The sequence below is a fragment of the Carettochelys insculpta genome, chromosome 4 (genome assembly GCF_033958435.1).
Source record: "Carettochelys insculpta isolate YL-2023 chromosome 4, ASM3395843v1, whole genome shotgun sequence".
NCBI lineage: Eukaryota > Metazoa > Chordata > Testudines > Carettochelyidae > Carettochelys > Carettochelys insculpta.
The window spans coordinates 48,987,516-49,012,497 of NC_134140.1; the positions used below are offsets into that span (position 1 = coordinate 48,987,516).

Below are 24,982 nucleotides of genomic sequence, written 5' to 3' on the forward strand. Positions count from 1 at the left end.
CTTTTGTTTCCCAGGTGCAGATTTTATTACTATTCTGGAGAGTGATGCCTCCAAACCATTCATGGGGAACATTGATCCAACCATGTGGTTAGGAGAGAAACTGGGGTTTTACACTGATTTTGGTCCAAGCACAAAGGATCACACATGGGGGTGAGTTGTTATCTCTAGAAACAGACACAGTAGGTGAAGAAAGACATGGATGTTTAAAAATCTGAATTAAAATGTCCCAAGATGTAATCATAAACATTCTTAGCAACTTAATGTTCAATATAACCCTCATTTTTCCAACGGTGGGCGAGGGACACTCAGAGAAGCTGAACAGTGTGTGCCAAGTTCTTAGCTATAGAATGCAATAAAGGAGGCACCAGTTTAGAAAAGGCCAGTCTTCAATGTCTGCCTCCAGATTCTGCCACCCTACAGAAGAAAGAAGGGAGTCACGACTGATTTGTAGTCTGAGAAGACAAATATTCCAAACACTATACAGTAAACCCTCCTGTGTCCAGTATTCTTTCAACCAGAACTCTTAGATAACTGGCCCAGATATACTGCTTGTCTGAGAGCAAAACTGAAAGGAAGTCACTTTCGGCTGTCACTGCTAGAGTTTACCCAGCAGGCTCCCTAGCCTTGGTGCTGCCGGTGCTCCCCCACATCCCAGCTGGCTTCTCAGCCCGGGCACTGCCAGTGCTCCCCCATGTCCCACTTGGCTTCCCAGCCCCAGTGCTCCCCCACACCCTGGTCAGCTTCCCAGCCCTGGCACTTCTGGCCTTCCACTGTGCCCTGGCTGGCTTCCGAACCCTGGAGTTGCTGGCACTCTCGTGGCACTGCCACCACCGTCCAGCTCCCCAGCTCCAGAGTTGCCAGCATTCCCCCAGCCCCAGACGGGGATCCTGTGGCTTTGTTTCTCCCCAGCTGCCTGTGCCCCTCTTGAGCTTTGCCTGTGCCCCCCCAGCTGCTCTGTGTTAACTGGCATATTTCACTATCTGGCAACCTCCTGGTCCCAGGGTTGCTAGATATGAAAGAGGTTACTGTAGTTAGTTACTTTTCTTCAGTCCTTTCTGCCCTTGGGGAATTTGGGATTCAGGCTTAAGGACAGTAGACATTGTGAGGATGTAACTGTGCTGGGAGGAACTTGGAATCTTGATTAACATGAGTTTGAATCTAGCTTGGACTTTATGCAGGGAAGTGTGCAGAAAAGTACATCTGAGTGTGTGTGTGTGGGGGGGTTGGTGAGCAAGTCTCTGGTATCCAGCTGTACATTGCCGTTGCACACACTACCACTCAAGGTTTTTTGATGGTCTTTACTGCCTTGAAATAATGATTTTTTTATGAGACTGGATTGTTTCAAGAGGAATTTTGAAGTTTCAATAGCATATTGAGTGTCCTAATACCATTCATGACGCCTTTATTTTAATTTCTACCCTGTGACTCAACCCTTAGCGGAGCCTGGTTACAGGAATCTTCCACTTCTCAATTTTTAAAGAATGTGGAATGCAGTCACGTGGTCCTATAACATTTCTCATTAAAATGCTACATTTATTATAAAATGTTTTGTGAAAGTAAAAACTCAACTTAAAACTCTAAACTGATGGTGAACAAATTCAAGTTTGCAATTTAGGGTTACATTACTGCTCACGTGTAAGCAAAAGTTGTGAAGAGTGGTTGGTTGTTCTGAAGTTCTAGTTTGCATGGAGGATACCAACTATTTAATTCAGCCTTCTTTTCTTAATTTATTTCACACTCTCTGATGCTCTAAATCAAAACGTCAGGCTTATTTTCATTTTTCAAAATGCCTCACCATTCTGTGCTGTGGCTGGCAGGAAATGTGGTGAAACTCAGCTGCTTTTTAGGAGCCTCATGTTGTAATGCGTGTCTGTTGTCTAGGACATCGAAGCAGTGTCTCCCTTCCCATGATGGATAATTTCTCTGGAAGAGCAATTCTCTTAAGAATTGTGGATGGCAGTCTGATTTTACTTTTTCATTTTTCTGTGTGCTGCAGTCCCTGCTGGTAGGCTCTTAGCTGCTCCTTTCTCCTTTTTGTCAAGAGGATCCATGACAAAAGATTTAAAATGTGTGTGGTTTTTAAAAACAACTTCTTAAGAATGTTTTGATGTATATGTAAAAATGATAGTGAATGCTTTTCTATGTACAGATATTTGTTGAGTTCTGCTTTTGTTGTGTACAAACAGTACAGCACTGCCCCAGCCTATGGCCCTGTGTCTAGCATAGCTGAACTTGTTCAAGGATTGCAGAGATGATGTGCAGAACACTGGCTTATCCAAAGTCCATTGAAGATATTAGGAGTCTTTTCCCTGACTTAAAGACATTTGACAGGGCTTTACATGCTAAAATTAGTCTACATGACGAATGCTATCCAGTTTCACTTGCCTTTTCTAATACATGATAGAGCAGCCTTTGTGTTTTGAGTCTGTTGTCTGTCTGGTCTCCTTGTTTATGGACCAGCCTCATCATGTTTTAGAACTGAACAATTAAATTTCCTTCTGTTCACTGCAGGATCATGGCTCTGTCAAGATACCCAATTATAAAATCCAGCCATCACCTTCTCCCATCCCCGGAGGGAGAGATTTCACCAGCCATCTCCATGACTGTCAACTTCACTGGGAAATTGGTGGATTTTGTAGCTGCTCACTTTGGAAATGAAGAGTGAGTGATTTTTTTATTTTAAATGTACTTTATATAGAAAATGAAAAGTAAAATGTAATTGATGTTAAGCCGTGATTTTTATAAAGTAAATATCCATGAAACATTTTCACCATAATAATTGCTTTTTATCCAGATACTGTGATAAAGTTATGGTTTGAGAAAGGATCTTTGATTTATTAGTTTATGGTCGAAATTCAAACATCCCTGAGAGGTGTGGGTGTATATTGCTATAGACCTTGCAAAGCTGCTATGCTGATTAGTATTGTAGAAAATGTATTAGATTCCGCCCAGTCACCTTCACCTCCCACGGCAGTTGATAAGAGTTCCATTGTGTTCCGGCAGTTGATAAGAGTTCCATTGTGTTCCCTCATGGGGAACAGACTCTATCACAGGTGGAAGGCATCAATTATGGTTTGGTAAGAAGTTATAGGTCTTAAGTGTCTCTTTCCCTTAAGGTTTTTTTTTTTCCTTTCCACTGAAATATAGCAGTTACACTAAATAAATAACAAGTATAAAACCCCCCAGTTCAGTACCTTTACTGGACAGTTAAAACTGGAGGTGTAAAACCTGACCTCCTGCTTGTGAAATGAAGACTTGCACTGATAAATAGGAAGTCTGAAGGGTTTAATAAGTATATTATCTTTCTCGACCTTTTGTTTGGAGAATGTCTCGGTTATGGTTGTCTAATGTGTATAAAAAATTGGTCAAGTTTTGTCAATATTTAAGTAGCTATAATTTAGCTTTATTCTTCATGGTATATAATATTGAGACCCCAGTTATTAGATTTAATGAGTTATCTATCAATTACTGTAATTTTATGCAGAGATAAATATACAAGCAGAAAAGGAATATAATACTCACCTTCCATAGGGATGGCCCAGATATCAGCCATGCCTTCACCCCTCCATGTTCTTCCAGTTTGGGGTCTTCTGGCATAAAACCAAAGGAAGACAGTTAAACAGCTTCCAGGTTACTCTGTATTGAGTTACTGATAGTGCTGTAAGGTGTACTTGGCACATGAAACTAATGAATGGGCCATGCTTAAAACAGGATTCTGCCCTGAGGAAATCCCAGGCTAAAAGCACAGAAAATGTGAGTTGCAGTGGAGCAGCAAGCATTTACTGGTGGCAACTCCAGACATTCCTTAATTATTATAATTATGAGAAAGCATCTTGAAAGTGCCTGGCCATAACCACATGTTAAAAGAAGGCCAGATATCTGAGAATGTGGGAAGTAATGCTCAGAATTTGCTTCCTTGTGCCCACTCATTAAGTTCCCACTATCCCCTTTCCCACTTCAGAAGCTAAACTGCCAGATAGCTGGATTTCTTGGGAACTGTGGTTTGAGCATTAGCCTGCTAAACCCAGGGTTGTGAGCTCAATCCTTGAGGAGGCTGCTTAGGGCAAATAGATGTCAGGGATGGTGGCTGGTCCTGCCAAGAGGGTAGGGGACTGGACTAGATGACCTCCTGAGGTCCCTTCTAGCTCTAGGAGACATGTATTAAATAAATTGAACTGGTCTGAAACTGCTCCCAATAGGGCCTCTAAAACAAGCTGGCAGCCCAGTAACTTCCATTTTTCTGTTCAACTTTGTGGCACCCCAATCCCAAAGAATATGCCTGTTAGGGTAGGAGAGAAGGGAGAAGCACATCGCAACAAGTCGAATGGGAGAAATTGACCGGGGGGTGGGGTGCTCCTCTGTTTCCCTCAAAGACTGCAGTACTGGGGAGTCAGAAACATCCTCACGTGCACAGAAAGAGGAGCAGAGGGAATGCTATTGGAAGCTGTAAGGTCAACTTATAGGCGCTTCTGCCTGCAAAACAGCTGACACATTGGCCCACCTCGGTTGGTCTCCTAGCCTTTTGATATGGTAGGAGTAACGTTGAGTGTCTTGCTCAGTCTGTGAAGAATGAGATAACACAGCAGGTCACCTGTCTTGTAGCACTTGATCAAAGGGCCAGAAGGAAAAGACTAGAAAGAAGCAGCCCAGCTGGTAGCTGTGGGGTAGGGTAGGACCTCAGTGCTGAGTGCCTGCCTATGGACCAGCCTAGAGTTTCCTCCCGTGGTGCTCTTCCCTGGCCCTTCCACTCACCTCTTCAGCAGCATTCTTCTAGTGACCTATAGTCTCCAGACCAGCTCTCCATTTAGTGAGGGGAGAATAGTTGTATTACCCTTTCTTGCAAATTTCTCCAGTCTTGTGATATTTGGTGGCTTTTTTTTTTCTCCTTAAAAGCCTCAGCTCCAGGAGTCAAGCCATATTTGGTCCCAGCGGTGCCGACAGCTACTGCAGGCCCTGGAGCAAGGTGGGAGGGAGGACCAGCTCAATGCACCAAAACATCTAAAACTGAATCAGGGGACCTGGTTACAAACACAGCAGTTGAAGGGACTTCTGATCCACTAAAACTTTTAGCCAGTTGCCACAAGGTCTAATGACACTGTTGTAGTTATGAACTATAATCAAATCCTATAATGTTAGTGCACAATGGACTGGTGTTTGTTGGGGTGTATGTGTTCCAGCATCACTTTTGTTGGAAGTGTTTGTGGGACAGTGTTTTTGAAAGGTGTTAGGTAATGTAACGTAAAATTTCTCTAAGTTTTAGAATTAGTCAGTAATGCAATGGTATGATCTGCTTGTCCACTGTACGATTAAAAAGGTCACGTTACAATCTGGACATCCCAAAACATTGCAGGCAGTTATGTGCAAGCACAGTTCAACTTATAGTTTAGACAGACAGACCCAAAGTCTTTATTGCACAAGCTACTCAGATGAGACACTCATGGTGATAGCAGCACTGTATAAAAATATTAGAACAAGCTGATCAAGCAGTGTGTTGAGGAAGAAGAATCTCTTATTTGCATCTAATTTGTGCCATAGGTCAAATGTTTCAAAAGTTTAAAAAGCACCCTATTGTTGTAAATATTCCCACTCCTCCTTCCACTGCATAGTACACAATATTTGGTGTTTGTCTCAGAATCTTTTTTCATCTTTTTTTACATTTTGAGTAATGATTTCCCACTTCTTTCAGAGATGAATTGGACAGGAAACTCCAGGCTATTGCTGTTTCAAATCTGTTGAAGAACAGCTCTCGACAGGTTGTATTTCTAGGATATATCACTTCAGCTCCAGGATCCAGAGATTACATACAGCTAATTGAAAATGGTAATGTTAAGGTAATGTAACAATTAGTTTAAAATTCCAAATCAGTAACCTATACAGATTATAAGGTTAAAAATGCACACACTTTTAAAAAAATCTTGTCCTAAAATCTGTTGCATTTTTCAATTACCTGTTAGGAAGTATTATTTTGGAATAAAGTACCTTCTAAAAAAAATTCCTTACCTGCCTGGAGCGAACATCAGGATTCTGTTTCTTTCCAACTTTTGACTACATCTCAAGTCATTTCTTTGTTCCATGTCCACATACAGATTATGTTACTGAGTCCTGGTCTATATTTAAAATTTAGATCAACCTAGCTATGTTGCTCAGGACAGAGGAAAAATTCACATTCTTTAGCACTGTCATTAAGTGGACCTAACCCTCATAATTATGTACACCATTAGGTTGTTGGTAGAATTCTTCTGTTGACCTAGCTTGGGGCGGGCAATAATTTTTGATGGGGGGCATGCCAGGATTTTGGTACTATGGGACAAACTGGACTATGAAGTGCATTTGGGGTCTGGGATGGAAGCTGGGGACAGAAGGGATTGAGGACTAGGGGATTGGTTGCAGGAGAGGGGTCTGAGAGGGAGCTTGGGGGAAGGAGCAGGGTTGTGTGACATGTGGCAGGCGATTGGGATGCAGGGTCTGGGAGTGCGTATGGGTGCAGAAGAGGATTCGAGCTTGATCAGGAGTTTAGGAGGAAGTGCAGGGTCTGGGAGGGAGTTATGACCTGGGGTTGGGGAGCAAAGAAGGTGCAGTGGATTGCATGATGACCCAGGTGGCGGGGGTGGAGTGTGGGAGGGGGTGGGGTGCCAGATGCAGGCTCTACCTGAGAGGTGCTTACCTAGGAATCTCCCAGCCAGCAGCCCAGCTGGTCCCTCAGGCAGACTCCCTGCCTGTGCAGCCCCAGGTATCTCAAAGAAACTGGCTGCTGGGGCCATGTGCCTTTCTGTGCCATGCATCTCTGGGTGGGGGAGCCTTCACATGCTGCCCCTGTCCCCAGCACAATCCTCACAGCTCCCATTGGCTAGTTTCTGGGGCTGTGACAGGTCACGGGGCTGCCTGAGGGTTCCACCAAGTCATGGGCCAGATCCAAAGGCTTGGCCAGCCCATATTTTGCCTGCCTCTGACCTTGCTAGTACAGTTTATGGATGTGGATTACCTACACTGATGGTGGTGGAAAATCTGTCAATGTAGGAAGCGTCTCCATTATGGCATTGCAGCAGCTGTTATGTAGACATGCCCTGAGTGAAGGTCCACCTTTGAGGAAACCATATGATATTTGCCTTATATTTTTCCCATAGGATATCGACACTACAGATAATGACAGGTGGTGTGATTATATCATGTACCGTGGACTAATAAGGTAAATAAAAAGAGAGAATTTACTCATTTGTTTTACAAATGTTACCTTTATCAGTGTTTAGAAATCATGATGGAAACCTGAATGGAAGAGCTTCCTTATTGTATTTAATTCTCCTCTTTAATTTACATCAAATTTTCTGATTGGCTGAGGCAAACTACTCAACCACATATCTAACATGAAGTGATATGGAACCTGATGAGGGAATGTGAGCTGTAGTGTGATTCTACTTTGTAAAGTTACTCTGTAAAAATGGCATTGTTGGAGTTTCATCACTTGCTTCTAAAGACTGCAAGATCAAATTTTCTCAGTTAATATGTAGATATTTTAATTTTCTACTTCCCAGCTCTGTAGTCACATTCTGGAATTCTTGTTCATAACCTCCAGTAATACAAATTCTGAAATTTATTCTAGGGTTTGATCTTGTGAGGTGTTGCGCACATTGGCCCCTGTCCAGCAAAGCTTTGCTTTGAAATCAATGGCTACGTCTACTCTAGAGAGATCTTTCAGAAGAAGCTCTTCTGGAAGATCTCTTCCAAAAGAGGCTCTTTCAAAAGAGTGCGTCCACACACAAAAAAGCGGATCAAAAGAGCGAGTTGCTGTTCCAAAAGAGAGCATCCACACAGTGCCCACTCTTTTGAAAGGACAGGCTGGAGATCGAAAATGAAGATAGTTCTTTCCAAAGGAGGGCCCTTCAGAGTGTCTTCACATGTTTTCTTTCAAAAGGGGGTGCTCTTCCTGAAATGGGAAAGGAAGAGTGATTTCAAAAGAAGTACCACATTTTTTTCATTTACTTTAGAAAGAATGCTTTTTGTGTGTAGATGCTCCATGGGCTCTTTCAGAAGAGCCCCCTTCATTCAAAAATATTTCTGAAAGAACTTGCTAGTGTAGATGCAGCCAATGAGAATACTTTTGTGCTTAAAGTTAACCACTTGCTTAAGTACTTTGACAGACCAGGGCTGAATGCTGAGCATCTTGCAAGACCAAGTCCGCAGTAAATAATTCTGTCAGAGATTCTTGAACCAGAAGAGAATCCAGCTCACTCTGACATAGCTGTGTACAGTCCGAAGTGTTAGAAGGACTAAAAAGAAGTAAACTATATTGTCAGGAAGGAGACTGACACACAGAGAAATGCTGTACTGAGGGAGACGCCATTTATAACACAACTTCGCCTGTATTTTAAGTTTACTCTTCTCTGAATATGTGTTGGAAACTTTCAGACTGATATAATTGAAAAAAGTTGAGATGTATCAATATGTTCAAATGACTGAAAAGCAGTGTAGTACTTTTGAAATAACATTTCTAGTCATACATCTGACCAGCTGTGTGATTGCAGGCTTTTATACTGTATCTCACTTTTTTCATTTGCAAAATTACTTTATGACGCTTACGTTAGTAAAATGCTTTGAGATCTTTTGATGAAAGTTGCTATAGGAATGAAAAGAATTCTATTGGTGAGTTAAAATAACTAGCACCTTTTAAATCAGGGTCTTTCATCGTTAATTTGGTGATCTGACTTTAAGCTATTTCTCCAAAGTGAATCTGTGTTTTGGATGTGTTAGGTTGGGTTATGCCCGCATTTCTCATGCTGGCCTGAGTGATACAGAGGTTCAGATGGCCACATTTAGGATTCCAGATGATGTGGATAATTATGTTGACAATGACAAAATCATCATTGACCCCAGTCAAGTTCCTGAGGACATCCGTTTCAACCCAAGGTCGGTGTATTACAAAAAGAATTGCACATGATCATTGTTTTGTTTATTTGTTTTACCAATAGGGGAAAACTTGAGGAACTGTCACATTTCAAGGTGCAGTCCAGACCAGTGAGGGGTTTTCAGCACTTATTTTGCAGTCTTGGGTGCCTCACAATGCTTTTCTGTTACAGCTCCAAATCAGGGCCACTCACACAATCTGAGTCTGTGTGGAGCTGCAACCCTGGTTCAGCAGCCTGTTGGCAATGCTCCAGGCACACGCTCTGGCTTTTACCAGCCTAGGTTATATGTGCAGGGTGATTCTAACACAGGCCCCATCCCAAATGTTCCTAAAACGTATGTTGTACATTGTTCTACCGTCTGCTGGACAAATCTGTTATTAAATGTTCGTTGCAATATTCAGCCGTTGGCTATTTTAACTGGAGTTATCAAAAAGTTCAGTTTAAACACAAAATGGAACAAGTTTATATAACCACAAACAGAGTTGTTAAGTGGATACAAGGTATTAAAGCCAGAAACCATTCAGAGACAAAATGGTTTTTAGTAACTAAAATGTAAAGATATGAGATTTGGTTCAGGGTAAAATCCTTATACACTTACCAGCATAGAGTTGACCAAATTCTTCAGTCAGGATCTCCCCTCAAAGTCAAAGGACTGGCTCCTTTGTCTTCTTAGGTGAGACATAGAGATGGGTCCCTTGGTTTTCCTTTGCCCTTTCTTTTTATAGTCCAGTTAACCTTTGAAGTGGATTCTTCCGAGGGTTACTTCTCAGAAGAAGGGTTGTTTATTTAAAGAGTAGAAAAGGTGACCGGGAGTCTGCTAAAGGAGACTCCATGTTCTTTCTTCTCACCCGTGTTTACTGAAACACAGATTTACTGTGTGTCTTGCCATCTCCTCTCCCTCTGTCTCCTGGACCTGTTCGTTTTACAGTTATATGTAAATAGAGGTAAATACATATTTTTTCATCCAGGATACTTCTTCCTGGGGAGGGCTGTGTGATTTTTTTTTTTTTTTTTGAACCTGTGGTAAGAACACTATGCACAGGGATTTCAAAACTTTGCCTTTAATATTGCTATACCCATTTCACCACAACACAATTGACCAGTGAAGAGTTAGTTGTCAGATGATACCTAGTGAGGCATACTTTGCGCAAAGATGATTACATTGGTTTACAAGGGTGAATACAGGTAGGGAGGGTACTTTTGTACACAGGAATAACTGGACTTGATAAATATAACATGGGCAGCAACATGGTCTGCTGTATTGAACACGAAATTAAGAAGCCAGCATCCCTCATTTCTACGTCCATTTTTCCCACTGATTGGCCATTTGCTATGAGTTACTTAATCTTTCTATATCCCAGTGTATTGCTCTGTAAAGTGGATACCTACCTCACATTGATGATGTGTGTATTAATTCACCTCTCAGGATCAAACATGTTATATAGTGCTTTGAAATATAAAATACAATATGAATGCTGAACACCAATTACATGAAGGTTTTTTAAATGATACATCTATCTAGAATAGTATGTAGTCATGCCAGAAGTAGCGTTACAGGAAAAAAATATCTTCGGAGGCAGATGGTGCCATTTTCCTGTGAACTCCCAGGAAGTAAGAGGAAATAATGATAGGCAGGAAATTTGTTTTACGCTGCTATCAGTGGGAGAAGTACTTAGATTGGTGTCATGAGGTAAGTTTAAGTATTTATTTTCTATGTATGGATGTCAGTTGGGTTACTCATGTAAGGGAAGATTTCCACAAGATGTCCCAAATGTTGAAACTTAACTAAACTCCATATTCAAATTCCAGATCTTTGTCCCTTTATTTCAATACAGAGCAAGTTTCTTCTTGTACCAATGTTTTTCACTCCTGCTTGGAAATGACAGGCTCCTGAGAACAAGCTTCATCTTTTTAAATATAATTAAAAAAAAATCTGTTGCTTTTATATGGCTGGGTAATGCTGGCATTGTGAATAAACAAAGCTGATTTTTTTTTTGTACACGAGGTCAGTAATAACAAGCAGTAATTAAAAGGTACATCTTTAAGTGTGATGTGAAATGTACTTGTCTCACTTCATGTAGAGTTTAAAGCTTTTCTGCATAATTTTAAGAGTAGAGAGTATAGACCCGGCGTCAGCAGCCCCAGTCTGGGTTTCAAGAGCAGCATGTGAGCAAATTTTCACTGAACCGTAAGGTGGGAGCTCAGCACCACCCCTCATCCCCCATGCAGCTGAGAGCTTGTTCAAAGCTGTGCTACCTCTGGATTAACAAAAGACCAGCTAATGCTACCAACCGCCACCTAAACAGCAAAGTTGTACATCTTAATGTCTTTTATTAGTGAAGCTGCTGTAAGTAGGACTATCAGTGACTTTTAAAAGTATCCTCAGCACTTTGTCTGTATATAGAGGTCAAAGGATCAACTTTCGGCATTCTGCCTCGGAAAGGTTGCTGACCCCTTGATCTAGACAAACAATAGATCTGAGTCTTCAAGCACTCCGTGGGGAAGTCCTGCCTTCATCAAAGTTAATGGCAATACCTACTTTGATTTCAGTCAGTGGGGCCAGGATTTCACTGCATCTGGGCTTTTCTCATTCAACTGAAGTTCCATTTATGGAATGTCCATAGCATTAGGCCATCATGTAATCCTTGTAATCATGATTTCCTTGTACAAGGATGTAGTTGCTGATTCTGATGCAAAGGACTTGTGGGCAATTGATGTAATAGACTAAATTTTTTTTGTTTTCCTAAAAGGTACTTTCTATTTTTGTTGCAGTGCCATCATTCTGTCTGAACTGCAGTTCAGATATGCTTGCTTGTTTTCTTCTATCTTTGCTTTTGGGAAAAAAAAATTGTCTCAACAAGAGTACTTTAAAATGAAGCCTAGTTTTAAAACAATTGCTTCAGATTAAATATTAATTACACCATACAGTTGTGTGATTTTAATTGCATGGCTTAATTCATTTTAGCTACATTATAATAATTTGGCTTTGTTCATTATATTTTATTAGGTTTGGATCTTACAAAGAAGGACACAACTATGAACATACTCATCATTTTCATATGAGTACACCCAAGTATTTTGAACAGACTAGAATGAGGAAATAACACATTGATGTGACCAGAAAGAGTCTGTAGATTTAAATCAAACCAACCAAGTTGACACTGTTAGAGACCGAGCAACTTCTAGGCTACATAATATTGTCAATGTCTTGCAATATGTAATGACTAATAACTTATTAAACTGGGAAACCTTTTCTTTCATGTTCACTGTCGTCTTTTTAAAAGAAAAAAAATTACCAATCAAAATGTCATGAACGTGGGACAGAGGGAGGGAAAGTTTTGTGTTAAAGTTTTATAGTGCAAGTTTGTCCATTAAGTGGATAACATGTAGGTCAGATTCTCTGCTTTACACTCACCAAACCAGAGAATAGGGGCTGTCAGGGACCTGGTATGGGTCCTTCATTTTTCCTCTGGTAGGTTTAGCTTTCACTAGCTGGTAATGGTTCTCAAGAGACTAACTGCCAGTTGAACATATTCCCCTATCCTGACATGCCCCATGCAGTAGAGGCTTCAAGGAGGTTGGGTATGTTGGTTCTGTTGCCCCTAATGGCTTCCCTTTGCTGAGAATCACGAGCAAGGGGGATGCAGCTAGTTTCTGCTCTTTTTTTCCATCAAAAGAGCAATAAGAAGGAACAGAGCCTCAGAGAGAGTTTGCAAAGGAGGTTACTTGCCTGCAACTGGAGGCCATTTGTGATGTATGGTCCCCATTTGTATTCCAAACATATGTGCACCATGCACTAGAGCCAGAAGGTTTTCTTAGTGGTGACTGTTGACCTGCTTGTCTCTCTTGCATTGCTTCTTGTGCTCACAACCAAGGGTATAACAGGCCATGTGGATTCATGCCACCCCACTATCCCGTCTACCCCCGAGTATTCCAGTCTGCAGAAGTGAAGATGAAGGGTGGGTACTAAATACAAATAGGGACTGCATATCTCAAAGAACTTCCAGTTACAGATAAGTAACGCCCTCTTCATAGTGTGATGGATGGTTCCTGCACGTATGCTAAATATGGGTGAGCAGTAACCAGTGTGGAGGTGGGTGCAAGGATGTGAGAAGAAGTGCAATCTGTAGCATGATATGGGCTGCTGCTGTGACTTGGGCAGTGGCCTTGTGCAGTGCTCAGCAACCTTTCTCACCTCGTGGCACACTTCAGCATTCATTATTAACTTCACAGCACACCCAATATACAGAACCCAATCCCTCCACCTTCCCCAGAGCCGCCCCTCCCCACCCCCTGCTGTAACCCAATCCCCCTCCACTCCTCCAGAACCAGGCACTCCCCGCTCACCACTATAACCCAATCCCCTACCCCTCAGATTGCTAGAATAATGTCATCACCCCAGGAAATTAGCACTAGCAGCAGAATTAGTGAAATACAGCTCTGTGTGTTTCTGCCAGAAAAATCTCAATACAAGCTTTCATGGAGCAATACACCAGGATAGGAGTCTTGGAATTTCTAGTCCTGAGGGAATGCTCCACCAAAATCTTCAATTCTGTGCTCAAGAGTTTAAAATTCTGCATATTTATTTCAGCAAAAAACAATATAATCACACCAGTTTCAATTATTATGGTAATTTATTTGTTTAACAAAGAAACTGTCAGCAAGTATGCCTATCACAGTGCAGGACAAAAAGATTCTGGTAATTTTTTTTTTTTTTGGATGACTAGATTCCTAACTTAGCATAGATATATGGAACTTGGAGTAATTCATTTAAACTACAATACAGAAACATATTTCTTGCACCCATCAGAAGGAATGCAAAGGAGGTGTCAGGGCTCAGAGAGGAGCTGAGGGAGAGGGAAGGAGGCTGGCATAAACCTGGTAGGCTGTTGGATATGGCTGGGAGAAGTAGGGAACTGTTTGTCTGCTTTTTTGAAGAGGGAGGGGAGGTATCATTAGGGAAGTGTGGAGTCTCTCCCACCCCAAGTGTTGGCAGACCCCCCCAAGCCTCTCCCATTCAGTCAGGCACATCTGCCCTGTCCTCACGTCTCCCAGCCCCATATGGCCCTGCATCCCCTCTTCCGTACAGCCCCTGTCACAGTGCGATCACCCCACACACGTCTGTACCCACCACTGGGCATTCTGAATCCCAGTCTGTGGCACCACCCCCTTGCCCATAGCAGCCGTGTGTCTCCCATTTGATCTCTCCTCACCTGGCTCTACATGAAGGGTGTGTTATAAGCACCTACCACTGCAGGAATTCTGTGCCACTGGATGGTACCATAGGCCATGCATGGGGAGTGCATGTGGGGCCACATGAACTGCCCAGTGTTAGCCCCACCCTCGCACTCACTGAGTGCAGAGGGCCTCCCCCAGATTGGAGCGGTGCGAGCTTCTTGCTGCTCCTAGGCTGTGCCACTCCAGAGGAGTGGGTGGGAGCAGGGGGACTTCCCTACACACAGTGGAAATGGCAGGCAGGGGCAAAGGTGGAAAACGCACCCAAAAAGTAAAAGGGCAACTGCTTTCACTTTTGGATATGTGAGCACAATAAAGATGTGACTTGTTTCTGTGCTTTTATTCAAGTACCTCAGTAAGGACACTGGTGACTTGGACACCCCCCACTCCCCGCAGCTGTACTTTTTAACTCAAGTAAATTTTTGGGTATCTTTTCCACCTCTGATCCAGGGCAAGGTGGGGCATGGGTGGAAGGACATGGTGGGGAGAGGGCGGAGCATGGCAGGGAAGGGGTGGGGCGTGGGCAGGGAGAGAGCAGGGCAGGGGCATGTGGCTGGTGCCTCCCTGCAATCCCCACACCAGTCACCTCTGGAGAGCACCACCACATTTTTACAGTCCCTGCCGCTGCTCATTTCATGAAAAGTCGCCTCAACTTCGTTCTACCAGAACTCAAGCCACCATCCCCAGGGGACAGCATACCTCCTGCCCAAGAAGAGCTGCCGTTCTTCCTTCTGCCCACCAGGAGCTTCTGGGGCACCAGAACCTGCAGCTTGGCTGCATTCCTCCATCTGGAAGACACCCTGCACAGAGCCTGGCTAGGAGCTGAGTCTGCCCGCAAGATACACAGTGGTGGAGTGGCCCCAGGCGAACAGGCGCTGCTCTCTGGAGCACAGCAAGTCTGGGGCTCCTTATGCTCAACCACTCTAAGGTGACCTTTTTTTAAAAGCATAGGAGGCACTAGTCCTCCCACATTTAAAATGGGGGAGGGGGGAAGATGAGAATGCGCTTTGCTAAAATTCTTAGAAGACATTGCCAGCCGATCCAAGGGCCAAGCCCAGGGGCAGTAGAATGGGAGATGCCAGGAGGGCAAAGGGACGGGTCCTGTGGAGTGGGAATGCCAGTTCATGGCAGATGTCATGGGCATTCAGGATCCTGGCGACATGGGAGGCATGTGGTTTAGGACAGAAAACCTAAGTTGGGGCATTGATTTATATGGAACCCTAATATTAACTTCAGGAGGAATTTAGGGCAGGAGTCTCAAACTCATGGCCCAGGAGCCAGCTGCAGCCTGAGCAGTTCCACAATCTGGCCTGCCCACAGCTGCTGGCATGTGAGTTCTGCTGTTTTGGGGGATGTCCATATCCTTCCCCAAAGTCCAGGCCCTGCTCTACCCCTACCCTGCCTCTTCCAGCTCCTGCTCTGCCCTCCCCCATCACACCTCTTCCTTCAAGCCTCCTCCAGCAAGAAACATGGCCTCAGAATTACAGATGAGGGGGAGCCTGGCATGGAGCAGCAGTGGGGATCAGGTCATCCTCCACTCCCAACAGGAGCCGTGGGGAAGCAGAGTAACAGTGCAGAGTGTTGTGCTCCATCACTATCTCCCAGGCCAGCCTAGCAGCTCTGCTTCACTGCAACATCTCAGGTAATTCCTCCCTGGTGCAACATGCCTGTTGGCTCTTGTGCTGGACTGTCCCTGATTGGTTGCTCTCTCCTTCCCAGGTACTGGGCAGGTTCTTGGTTCCTGCTCACTCTGCAGGCCTGCTTGCTGAAAGCTTTCTATCTAGAGCTCCAGTCACTGCTCCCATGCTTTGCTCTTCCCCCGTCTCTCTCCTCCCTTCCCCACAACAGAACTTCCTCTTTCTGGACCAAGCCATCCTGCCCCCATCAGGAAAAAGGTTTAAAGCGGCCGTGCTTGCTAAACCCCAAAAAGATGACAGTTGTTTTAATCTTTAATAAAATAATGGCAATTAACTTTTAAAAAGCCCAGAAGAGAGCACAGCATGGTCTGAAAAATACAACACTGCCACATAGCTGTAAGATAAGGATTTTCAATGATCATCATCATGGCCTGATGCTTACATTTTCACATCATCACAAAACACCTCCATACTGGTGTATGTCAGTTGCAGTCAGGTGCTATTTTTATGGGCCCCAAAAGTCACCTTGAGACTTACGACTATATCAAAAATAATCACTTGCACCTGTGCTTTTTTTGTGCCGGTACTGAGTGCCGGCACTCTGGCACCTCCAGCCATTGGACTGGCTGGGGGTGGGGAGCCTGCTGAGTTCTGGCTCGTTTTCTATTTTTTTTCTTTTCCAAAAAAGGCACTGATTTGCACAATCTGGAGTTAGGACAACCCTTAATTTATAAGATTTGGACCCTCTACCAGAATAGTGATTAATGCTATGGCTATATTTTAGTCACAGGTATTTTTAGTAAACACCATGCACAGATCATGGGCTGTCAACGGAAGTTCATGCCTCATGAACTGACCATGAATTTTACTAACATTTTAGGGAAAGGGGGACTGGCAGTACTGTGGGTTCTTGTAGGGACATGGTTGGCGGGGGGAGAGGTTGGTAGGATTGTGGCAGACGACGTACCTGGCTTCTGGGAAGCAGCAACTTCCAGCTCTTAACTCCACATGCTGCCTCTGCTCTGTTCCAAGCTCTAGTTCTGCAGCTCCCATGGACTGGAAACTACAGCCAATGAGAGATGTAGGGGCAGTGCCTGCAGATGGAAGCAGCACGTGGAGCTGAAGCTGTTCCTGTTGCCCTTCTGGAGAGCCCTCCACAGGTAAGCACCATCTGACACTCCAGCCCTCAGCCCTGATTGCCACCCCATCTCCTGCAGCTGAGACGCAGTGGCCCAGGACTGCCCCAGCAGCAGATAATACCTCTGCCCCAGGGGCTGCTCAAGCTGCTGAGGCGGTTCCCTGGGCAGGAGGCATGGGCCACTGCAAAAGGTCACAGACTTCCCATGACTTCAGCGGCAAATATGGAACCTTCATTGTTGCTAAATGTACAAGAGATGGAACTATCTAACTGGAAAAAAATGAACGTACAGCAAACCCTCGTTTTACAGGACTAATACGGGGAAGGGGTGTTTGTTAATGCCGAAAGTTTGTTAAATCCAGATCTGCAGGACTGGAGGCACCCTGCAAGACGCACTATGGAATGCTGCATCCGAGACCTGGAAGGAATGCAAAGGGCTCAGGAGAGAGAGCACGGCAGCAGGCTGTTTGCGCTGTTTCCAGAGCAGGACCTCTGGGCTTGTCTGCCACAAGCCACTCATCACCCACTCAAGGCTGGGCACTATTGGGGAAACTAAGTTTCCCTCTTCTGGCCCTGGCGACCCCGCTGTGGCAGCAGCCCCAGCTGTCATGGCAGCGGCTCCTTCAGCCCTGGTGAGTCACTGGCATTTATTTAAGCAGGGGCCTTACCAGACAGTGTCCATTATTTCTGAAGGCTGTTAAATCAGGGTCTGTGAATCAAGGATTACTGTAGTATCAAAATAACTTTTAAAAACTTCCCATTTTTGTCCAAAAGCCAGAGTAAAAGGTCTTGTGCACGTATAGATAAAGGAAAACAATAGTATCAGCAGCGGGAAACTGCATTCTGCTAGCTAATTACCATTACTATTAAACATCTATTTTAGTGCAAACTATTTCTAATGAGCTTAGGACTCAGACTAATCAAGCAGCAAGATTAGTCACTGATGCATAGGTCATCTTTTCCATAACTGCTGCTCATTGTTTTTTTTTTCCAGGAAGTGATTTATATTGGGGGAAAAATAATAAAAGGATCCAAAATACTGCCGTAATTACCTTTATTATGTAGGGGTCAGGGTAAGTCTCACTGTATGTGTTCCAGTACAAAAAACCCTAGCTGTATGGAGCAGAGAATTAGATGAAGTGCAATGATATATGTGCTAATCTAGGTTATACCTTGTAGGAAAAGTGCTAAATTAGACAAAAGTGCGAACCTTAGGGTAAGCCTTTTGTGTATTTTCACCCCAGCAGGTTTCTGGTGTGCAAACTATATGGAATTTGCATCCGAAAGTAGTTGGTGCCTGGGGTAGTGGCAGGCCTGCTGATGGGACGGGCGGGGTGTGTGTGTGTGTGCAAAGAGGGCACTTGCCCTGAACCTTATTGTTTCAAAGGGGCCCAGTGCTCCATCTGCTGCCGCTACTGCTACTACTTCAGCACTGGCAGCGGCCAGAGCTCTGGGCCCCTTTGAACTCCTGCAATAGCACTGCTCTGTGCAGCTGGGTGGGGAAGGGGACAGGGCTACTGCCATGGCCCAAGTGGTACTAAGGAAGAATTGCCCTAGGCCCCCTCTCTTCCACCCTTGGCCCTGCCTCTTCTAGGGCTAGGAAGCCAACCTTCCTCCCACCTTGCCCCAGAGCCCACAGTGGCTGTTGGCCCCTATGGGTGCGGTTTCATATCTGCAGGGGTGAAGAACTAGAGGGGAAAAAATCAAACTGTGTGGTGCTTAAGAATGGGGGAAGGATGGAAATGAGGAGACCTGAGATGAGACGGTCATTAGGTGTCATCTTGAAAGCAGTACATAGGCTTGTGGAAGCCAGGGTGAGACCTGCAGAGCCAGCACACCATTACACAGAACAGGAATCCGTCCACTAGGAAACCCTGTAGGGGCTGGACCAGACGTCCTCCTGAGGTCCCTTCTAGCCCTATGATTATACGATAGTCAGAACACACATAATCCAGGTACGTTCCTGGGTGGCAGAGCCAGCAAGGGGCAAGGCAGGTTGAGATGATTTTAATCAGTTACATCAATGCAATTGCTCCTTTCAACCACATGAGGTCTCCTTTATCCCTAATTCAGTAACAGAGCGATGCCATTGTACATGAAGCACGCTCACGCTTGTGGAGTGCTGTTTTATTTCCTCAGTTCAATCTTTTCAGCAGCATTATGTAATTCATGTGTGTCATTTGTTTTACTAGGGATTCATATCTATAAATGACTGAGATACATGATTATTTGATTTTTCTGGGTGTACTGTTTCTCTTTGTTCTGGTTCTGTGATAAGGGCATTTTTCCTTAGACTGCTCTATTCCTCTTCTTAATTTAAAGGGTGTAGTGCTTCTGAGTCATATGGGTTATGTTTCTGGTAGTCAAAATTATTTTTCAAGGCTGAGCTTTAGCAAAGCAAGTACTCTGGAGCCACAATCCACAGCCTGATTGTCTCAGAATTGGGGTGTAAATTGTTGATGCTGCTAGGGAACCCACTCCCCTCAGAAGAACTTGTGCCTTACTTTCCTACTCATTTATGGCAGCAAGAGGGAAGATGAAGACAAGCTGCCATGTGACTTCTGTTGCCAATTGCAGTTTGGCCTAGTACATTACACCCTATGCATTTTCCTTTCTATCAGAAGTCAGCAACCCTTCCGAGGCAGTGTGCTGCAATGTGATCTTTTGGCCTGTATGTACAGTTCGAGAGCCGGTGATATTTTTGAAGTCATTAATTGTCCTATTTATACCAGCTTCATTAATAAACAAACTAAGATGCAGAACTTTACCTTTTCTGTCTCTAAATCACTATCTGTCTGGGTTTTTTAAATTCTAAAAATGTTCCACATTTTACTAAAGGTTGAACCTCTCTTATCCCAGACTTTCTGGCCCAGCAACACCCCTCATCTGGCAGAGGAAGGAGACATGCCCCAGCCCTCGCAGGCTATCCTGCATCTGTCCATGGGGGAAGGGGGAGACTCAAGACATCCCTGACCCCACCTGTCCATGCGGTTGGGGGCGGGAGGCAGACATGAGACACACTTGCTCTTCACACTATGGCAGAAGGAAGGGGAGGAATGAGGGGTCAGTGTAGGCCCAGAGCCCAGGTGTGGTTACTGAGCCAGCACCATCAGGATCCCTTCTGGGCCACCCCCACCCCAATCCACCGGCATCCCTCTTTGCCCCCAACCTCTCTCTTCCTGCCTTTACTGTTTGCAAACTTGACTGAGTCAGCGAACAGTAGAGAAGTGTCCACTGTTAAACTACAGGTCCCACAACACCCTTTGTTTGCCAAGAAAATGGATGTTGCTGGACCAGACAGCTCCAGCCATTCAGGGCACAGCAGAGCCTGCTGGTGGTAGGGAGTCCCACTGGCAGCCCATTCTGGGCACCCCCAGGGCAGGTAGTGAGGTCAGGGAGCCCCACTACCGAAAGCCTGTCTGAAATGGGGGAGCCCCACTGTGGGGGGGCCCAGCGTCAGTTGGGAGCCCCCCAGTGGAGAGCCAGCAGGGAGCTCAGTTGTGACAAAGCCCCGCCAGCAGCCCTGCAGCCACAGGGACCCCAACTGGGCCCAGAACACCCCACTATCCCAAGCAAGGGACTCCTACTGGCAGTCCCACAGACCACAGCTGGGGCAGCCCTGCAGGTGGGAGCTGTCTGGAGAGTGGAGCCCTGCCAGTAGCTCAGCAGCCACAGAGACCCCAGCTAGGGACAGGGATGCCCTGCACACATCCCTGTGACAGAGAGCCAGGCAGGACTGAGGCAGGGGAATCCACAGTTAGCCAGCAGCTGCACGCAGCTGGCCTGGGGCACCAAGCGTGAGCCAGGGAAAGGACTGCCCCTCAGCCTGCCAGCTGGGGGCAGTGGGGGCAAGGAGCCTTTGCAGCCAGCAGTGAGTTGGAGACTGCCAGGGCACCCTGAAGCAGCCCTGCAGAATCTTGCCCCCACCCCAACATTCCCGCAGACATGCTCCTCCCCGGAACTCCCCAGTGGACATAATATACCTAGATTTCCAGAAAGCCTTTGACACAGTCCCACACCAAAGGCTTTTATGTAAATTAGGTGGTCATGGGATAGGAGGAAAGATCCTTTCATGGATCGGGAGTTGGTTAAAAGACAGAAAACAAAGGGTTGGAATAAATGGTAAATTTTCACAATGGAGGGGGGTAACTAGTGGTGTTCCCCAGGGGTCAGTCCTGCGACCGATCCTGTTCACCTTGTTCATCAATGATCTAGAAAATGAGGTAAGCAGTAAGGTGGCAAAGTCTGCAGATGACACCAAGTTGTTCAGGACAGTCAAAACCAAAAGGGATTGTGAAGAACTACAAAAACATCTCAGCAAACTGAGTGATTGGGCAGCAAAATGGCAAATGAAATTTAATGTGGGTAAATGTAAGGTAATGCACATTGGAAAAAATAACCCAAATTACACGTACAACATGATGGGGTCAAATTTAGCTATGACAGATCAGGAAAGGGATCTTGGAGTTATAGTGGATAGTCCTCTGAAGACATCCACGCAGTGTGCAGCGGCAGTTAGTAAAGCAAATAGGATGTTAGGAATTATTTAAAAAAGGGATAGATAATAAGACAAAAGATATACTTCCCCTATATAAAACTATGGTACGCCCACATCTTGAGTACCGCGTGCAGATGTGGTCTCCTCACCTCAAAAAAGGTATATTGGCATTAGAAAAGGTTCAGAAAAGGGCGACTAAGATGATTAGGGGTTTGGAAGGGGTCCCATATGGGGAGAGGCTAGAGAGACTGGGACTTTTCAGTCTGGAAAAGGGGCGATATGATAGAGGTATATAAAATCATGAATGGTGTGGAGAAAGTGAATATAGAAAAATTATTTACCTTTTCCCATAATACAAGAACTAGGGGACACCAAATGAAATTGATGGGTAGTAGGTTCAAAACTAATAAAAGGAAATTTTTCTTCACACAGCGCACAGTCAACCTGTGGAACTCCTTGCCGGAGGAGGCTGTGAAGGCCAAGACTCTATTAGGGTTTCAAAAAGAGCTCGATAAATGTTTGCAGGTTAGGTCCATAAATGGCTATTAGCCAGGGGTAAAGTATGGTGCCCTAGCCTTCAGTACAAGGGCAGGAGATGGATGGCAGGAGATAAATCACTTGATCATTGTCTTCTGTTCTCCTTCTCTGGGGCACCTGGCATTGGCCACTGTTGGCAGACGGGATACTGGGCTGGATGGACCTTTGGTCTGACCCAGTATGGCCATTCTTATGTTCTTATGTTATGTAACTCCCTCTGTCCCGACTTACCTGCACTGTTCCACGTGGAGGGAGCAGGAACTCAGGGTGGCAGCACAGGCGTTTTGCTCCCCTCACAGACAGAGCTTGCCTCATCCCTCTCTCCTCCCCCATTGAATGTCTGATACCAACCCCTGCTTTATATGCTTGCCATTTTAACTGTTAACAAAAAATAAAAGAAGCATGAACATAAAAGGAGAGAACTCCTCTTTACATTTAGAGTAAGGTCTTTGTGGAGGGGAAAAGGGCTAAGAAAAGGAAGGGAAAACGGAGATAATTTTGCCATATTTTTCCAGAAAACTGAAGACTGTCACAGTTTGTCATGTTTTTGTTTCCCCTATGTGGCAAATCTAGTTTGCACAATAATTGACTGACCACCCAAGCAATTATGGCAGACACTCTTTCCTCTTAATTTATGTAGAGCTAATAGAAATCTGCAGGGAAATATCAGAATTCACTAACCTCCCAGCTAATGCACATTATAATACATAAGGGATGATCTCAAATACTTGCAAAGTGACAAGAGCTTCATATCTAAAATATAGTATTTATATAACAACAGCCTCAGCAAAGTAGAAGACCAAAGCTCTTGTCTAGACTCAACAACTACCACTCCTCACAGCCCACACAGCAGCTGGGAACCACAAAGATGTCTGCCAAGTCTCTCTTGAAAAAAAAAAAAAAGGCAGCCTTCAAATAACCACAGCTCCTCTATCTGGTGATTTACGCACCACTTTGCAGCTACAGTTAACAAAGGGGACACATACACATTCTCTAGGCTGGAATTAAGGTGCACGTTAATAACGAACCTTGTTTGCAGCAAGTTTTGCTATACAGGAGGCAACAGAAAATGAGATTATTTCAGAATGGGTTTCTTTGGCATTGATCGCTCTGATGTTAGGTCCAGTACCTGGAGGGGAAGAAAGAGATGGAAATTGTGTGCGCGCGCACACTGGTTTAAACCATCTTGGATCATTGAGAGAACTGTATGAAACATTTCAGGAGGGATTTTTTTTGGTGTTGTTGGTTTACAATATTATTTGCTTTATAATTATCGAAAGATCTAAGCAGTAAAATCCTGCCCTCCTGCTTTATTGCAGGGCCATGGAGTTGCTCTTTGCTGGTCCTTGTCAGAGATATCAGACATAAAACTTTCATTGAATGTTAGAGCCTTCGTTTTATTCTCAATTTTAGTTCCATAGCTCTCCCATACTCTTTGTCCATTTTCTAAATATCAAGTTGAATATTTGCTGTATGATAAATCTCCTTTATCGTATTTTTCCATGTAGTAACTTTTTCAGGCATGAGCTAGGTCTAGTGTGACAACATTTCCCAAAGAGAAAACAGGCCACTCCCAGCTGCTCTTTTGAAGCACACTCTTTTTCCCTAAAGGAAGCTGTTGCCAGTGGGGCCAACAGCCACTGTGGGACCCAGGGCAAGCTGGGATGGAGGCCTAGCTCTGTGTCTGGAAGTAGTGTGCCCACCCCGCCCATATTAGAGGGACAGTCCCATATATGGACACCAAAAAGGCAGCCCAACTTATTTTTTAAAGGGGACTAATTGTCCCATGTGTGGGTGACCCCCCATCTGACCTTTTCCACCAGAAGCTGTGAAGGCACAGCTGCTGGCAGAAGTCACTTCCCCAAGCCTCAGGGAAGTGGGGGGAGTGTGGGCGGCTGCCACATCCCTGCTGCTTCTCCAAGAAAGGCCAGCAGCTGCCACTTCCTTGGGGTTCTGGGGGAGAGCCAGCAGCTGTCACCTCCTTCCCAGCTCCCTGGGGCTTGACAGAGCCAGGAGGGGTCACCCTTCTGCTCCATATCTCCCTATCCTGCATTTGGAACATGGTCACCCTACTGGAAGGGATAGGGCCTATGACCGTCCTTGGCAGTGCCCCTCCCCACATCCCACAGAGCAGTGCTGCTAGTGCTTCAAAGGGGCCCCAGGCAATTGTCCCCTTAGTCATCTCCTGGCAGCAGGCCTGGCTGTTTGCTGAAATCCCATTAGGCTCTCCCCTCATGCTAGGCCATTGCCTTCCCAGCTCTGCCTATCCCTTGAATGGGGCCTGGCACCTCCACTTGCAACACCCCCCCACCCCATGTTCCTCTGCACCCATCCCCCACTTTTGAGAAAAAAGTGGGCACTTTTTTCCTGTTTGCACTCAGATCAGCTAGAGAAAATGGAGCAAAAAACTCCCGGAGAGCGGGGGAGACGGGGGGCTAGCCAGGACAGGGCTCAAGAAAGCGCTGACCCCGCTCCCAGGGGTCACGGTCACCCTCCCTAGCTTTGCTGCCCCACTCCGTGCTCTGCTTCCGCAGCTGTCAATGAAGTGGGTGCCTCCCCCGGGTGCAGGGAGGGCGGCTCTCAACAGCCTGCCGCCAGGCACCTCCGCGCAGCTCCCGCTGGCCCAGCCAAGATGTGAACCACTCGGCGTCCCACTCCACGCCCTCGGACCCGTCCACCCAGCACCCTACTCCAGCCACACCTACCCGAACCGCTAGAGCAGGCGCTGCTCCCCTTAACCAATTACAATAGGCCGTGGGCGTGGCCCATATCCTCCAGGACCAATCAGATTCAGCGGAGACACACAGTCGTGTTCTTTGCACGCGCTTGCAGAGCCAGAAATAATTGACATAGGCAAGACCAAATCAGTATGGTCGGTAGGCGGTGCTCAGTCTGACCTGTAACCAATAGGACGGCGGAAGTAGGCGTGTCGGTCCGTGTGGGCCGGGCAGAAGAGGAATGACGGACGCATAGCCTAATGGCGAAGTGAGACAGGTTTTAGCTCATGCCAGCCCGAGCCAATGGTGTGCGCGTGTGG

At 45.4% G+C, this 24,982-nt stretch overlaps 1 protein-coding gene across 1 annotated transcript in view; it reads left to right on the forward strand.

Moving 5' to 3' along the window:
* CWH43 (cell wall biogenesis 43 C-terminal homolog) overlaps nt 1-12,140 on the forward strand; it is a 37,045-nt gene extending 24,905 nt beyond the window's left edge. Inside the window, exons 10-15 of the mRNA XM_074991809.1 lie at nt 15-150; nt 2,512-2,661; nt 5,687-5,831; nt 7,125-7,186; nt 8,746-8,901; nt 11,908-12,140. Of these exons, the coding sequence (XP_074847910.1) occupies nt 15-150; nt 2,512-2,661; nt 5,687-5,831; nt 7,125-7,186; nt 8,746-8,901; nt 11,908-12,004 (746 nt within the window). The 3' untranslated portion in view covers nt 12,005-12,140. The remainder of the gene's footprint in view (nt 1-14; nt 151-2,511; nt 2,662-5,686; nt 5,832-7,124; nt 7,187-8,745; nt 8,902-11,907) is intronic.
* Nucleotides 12,141-24,982: the final 12,842 nt, after the last annotated feature.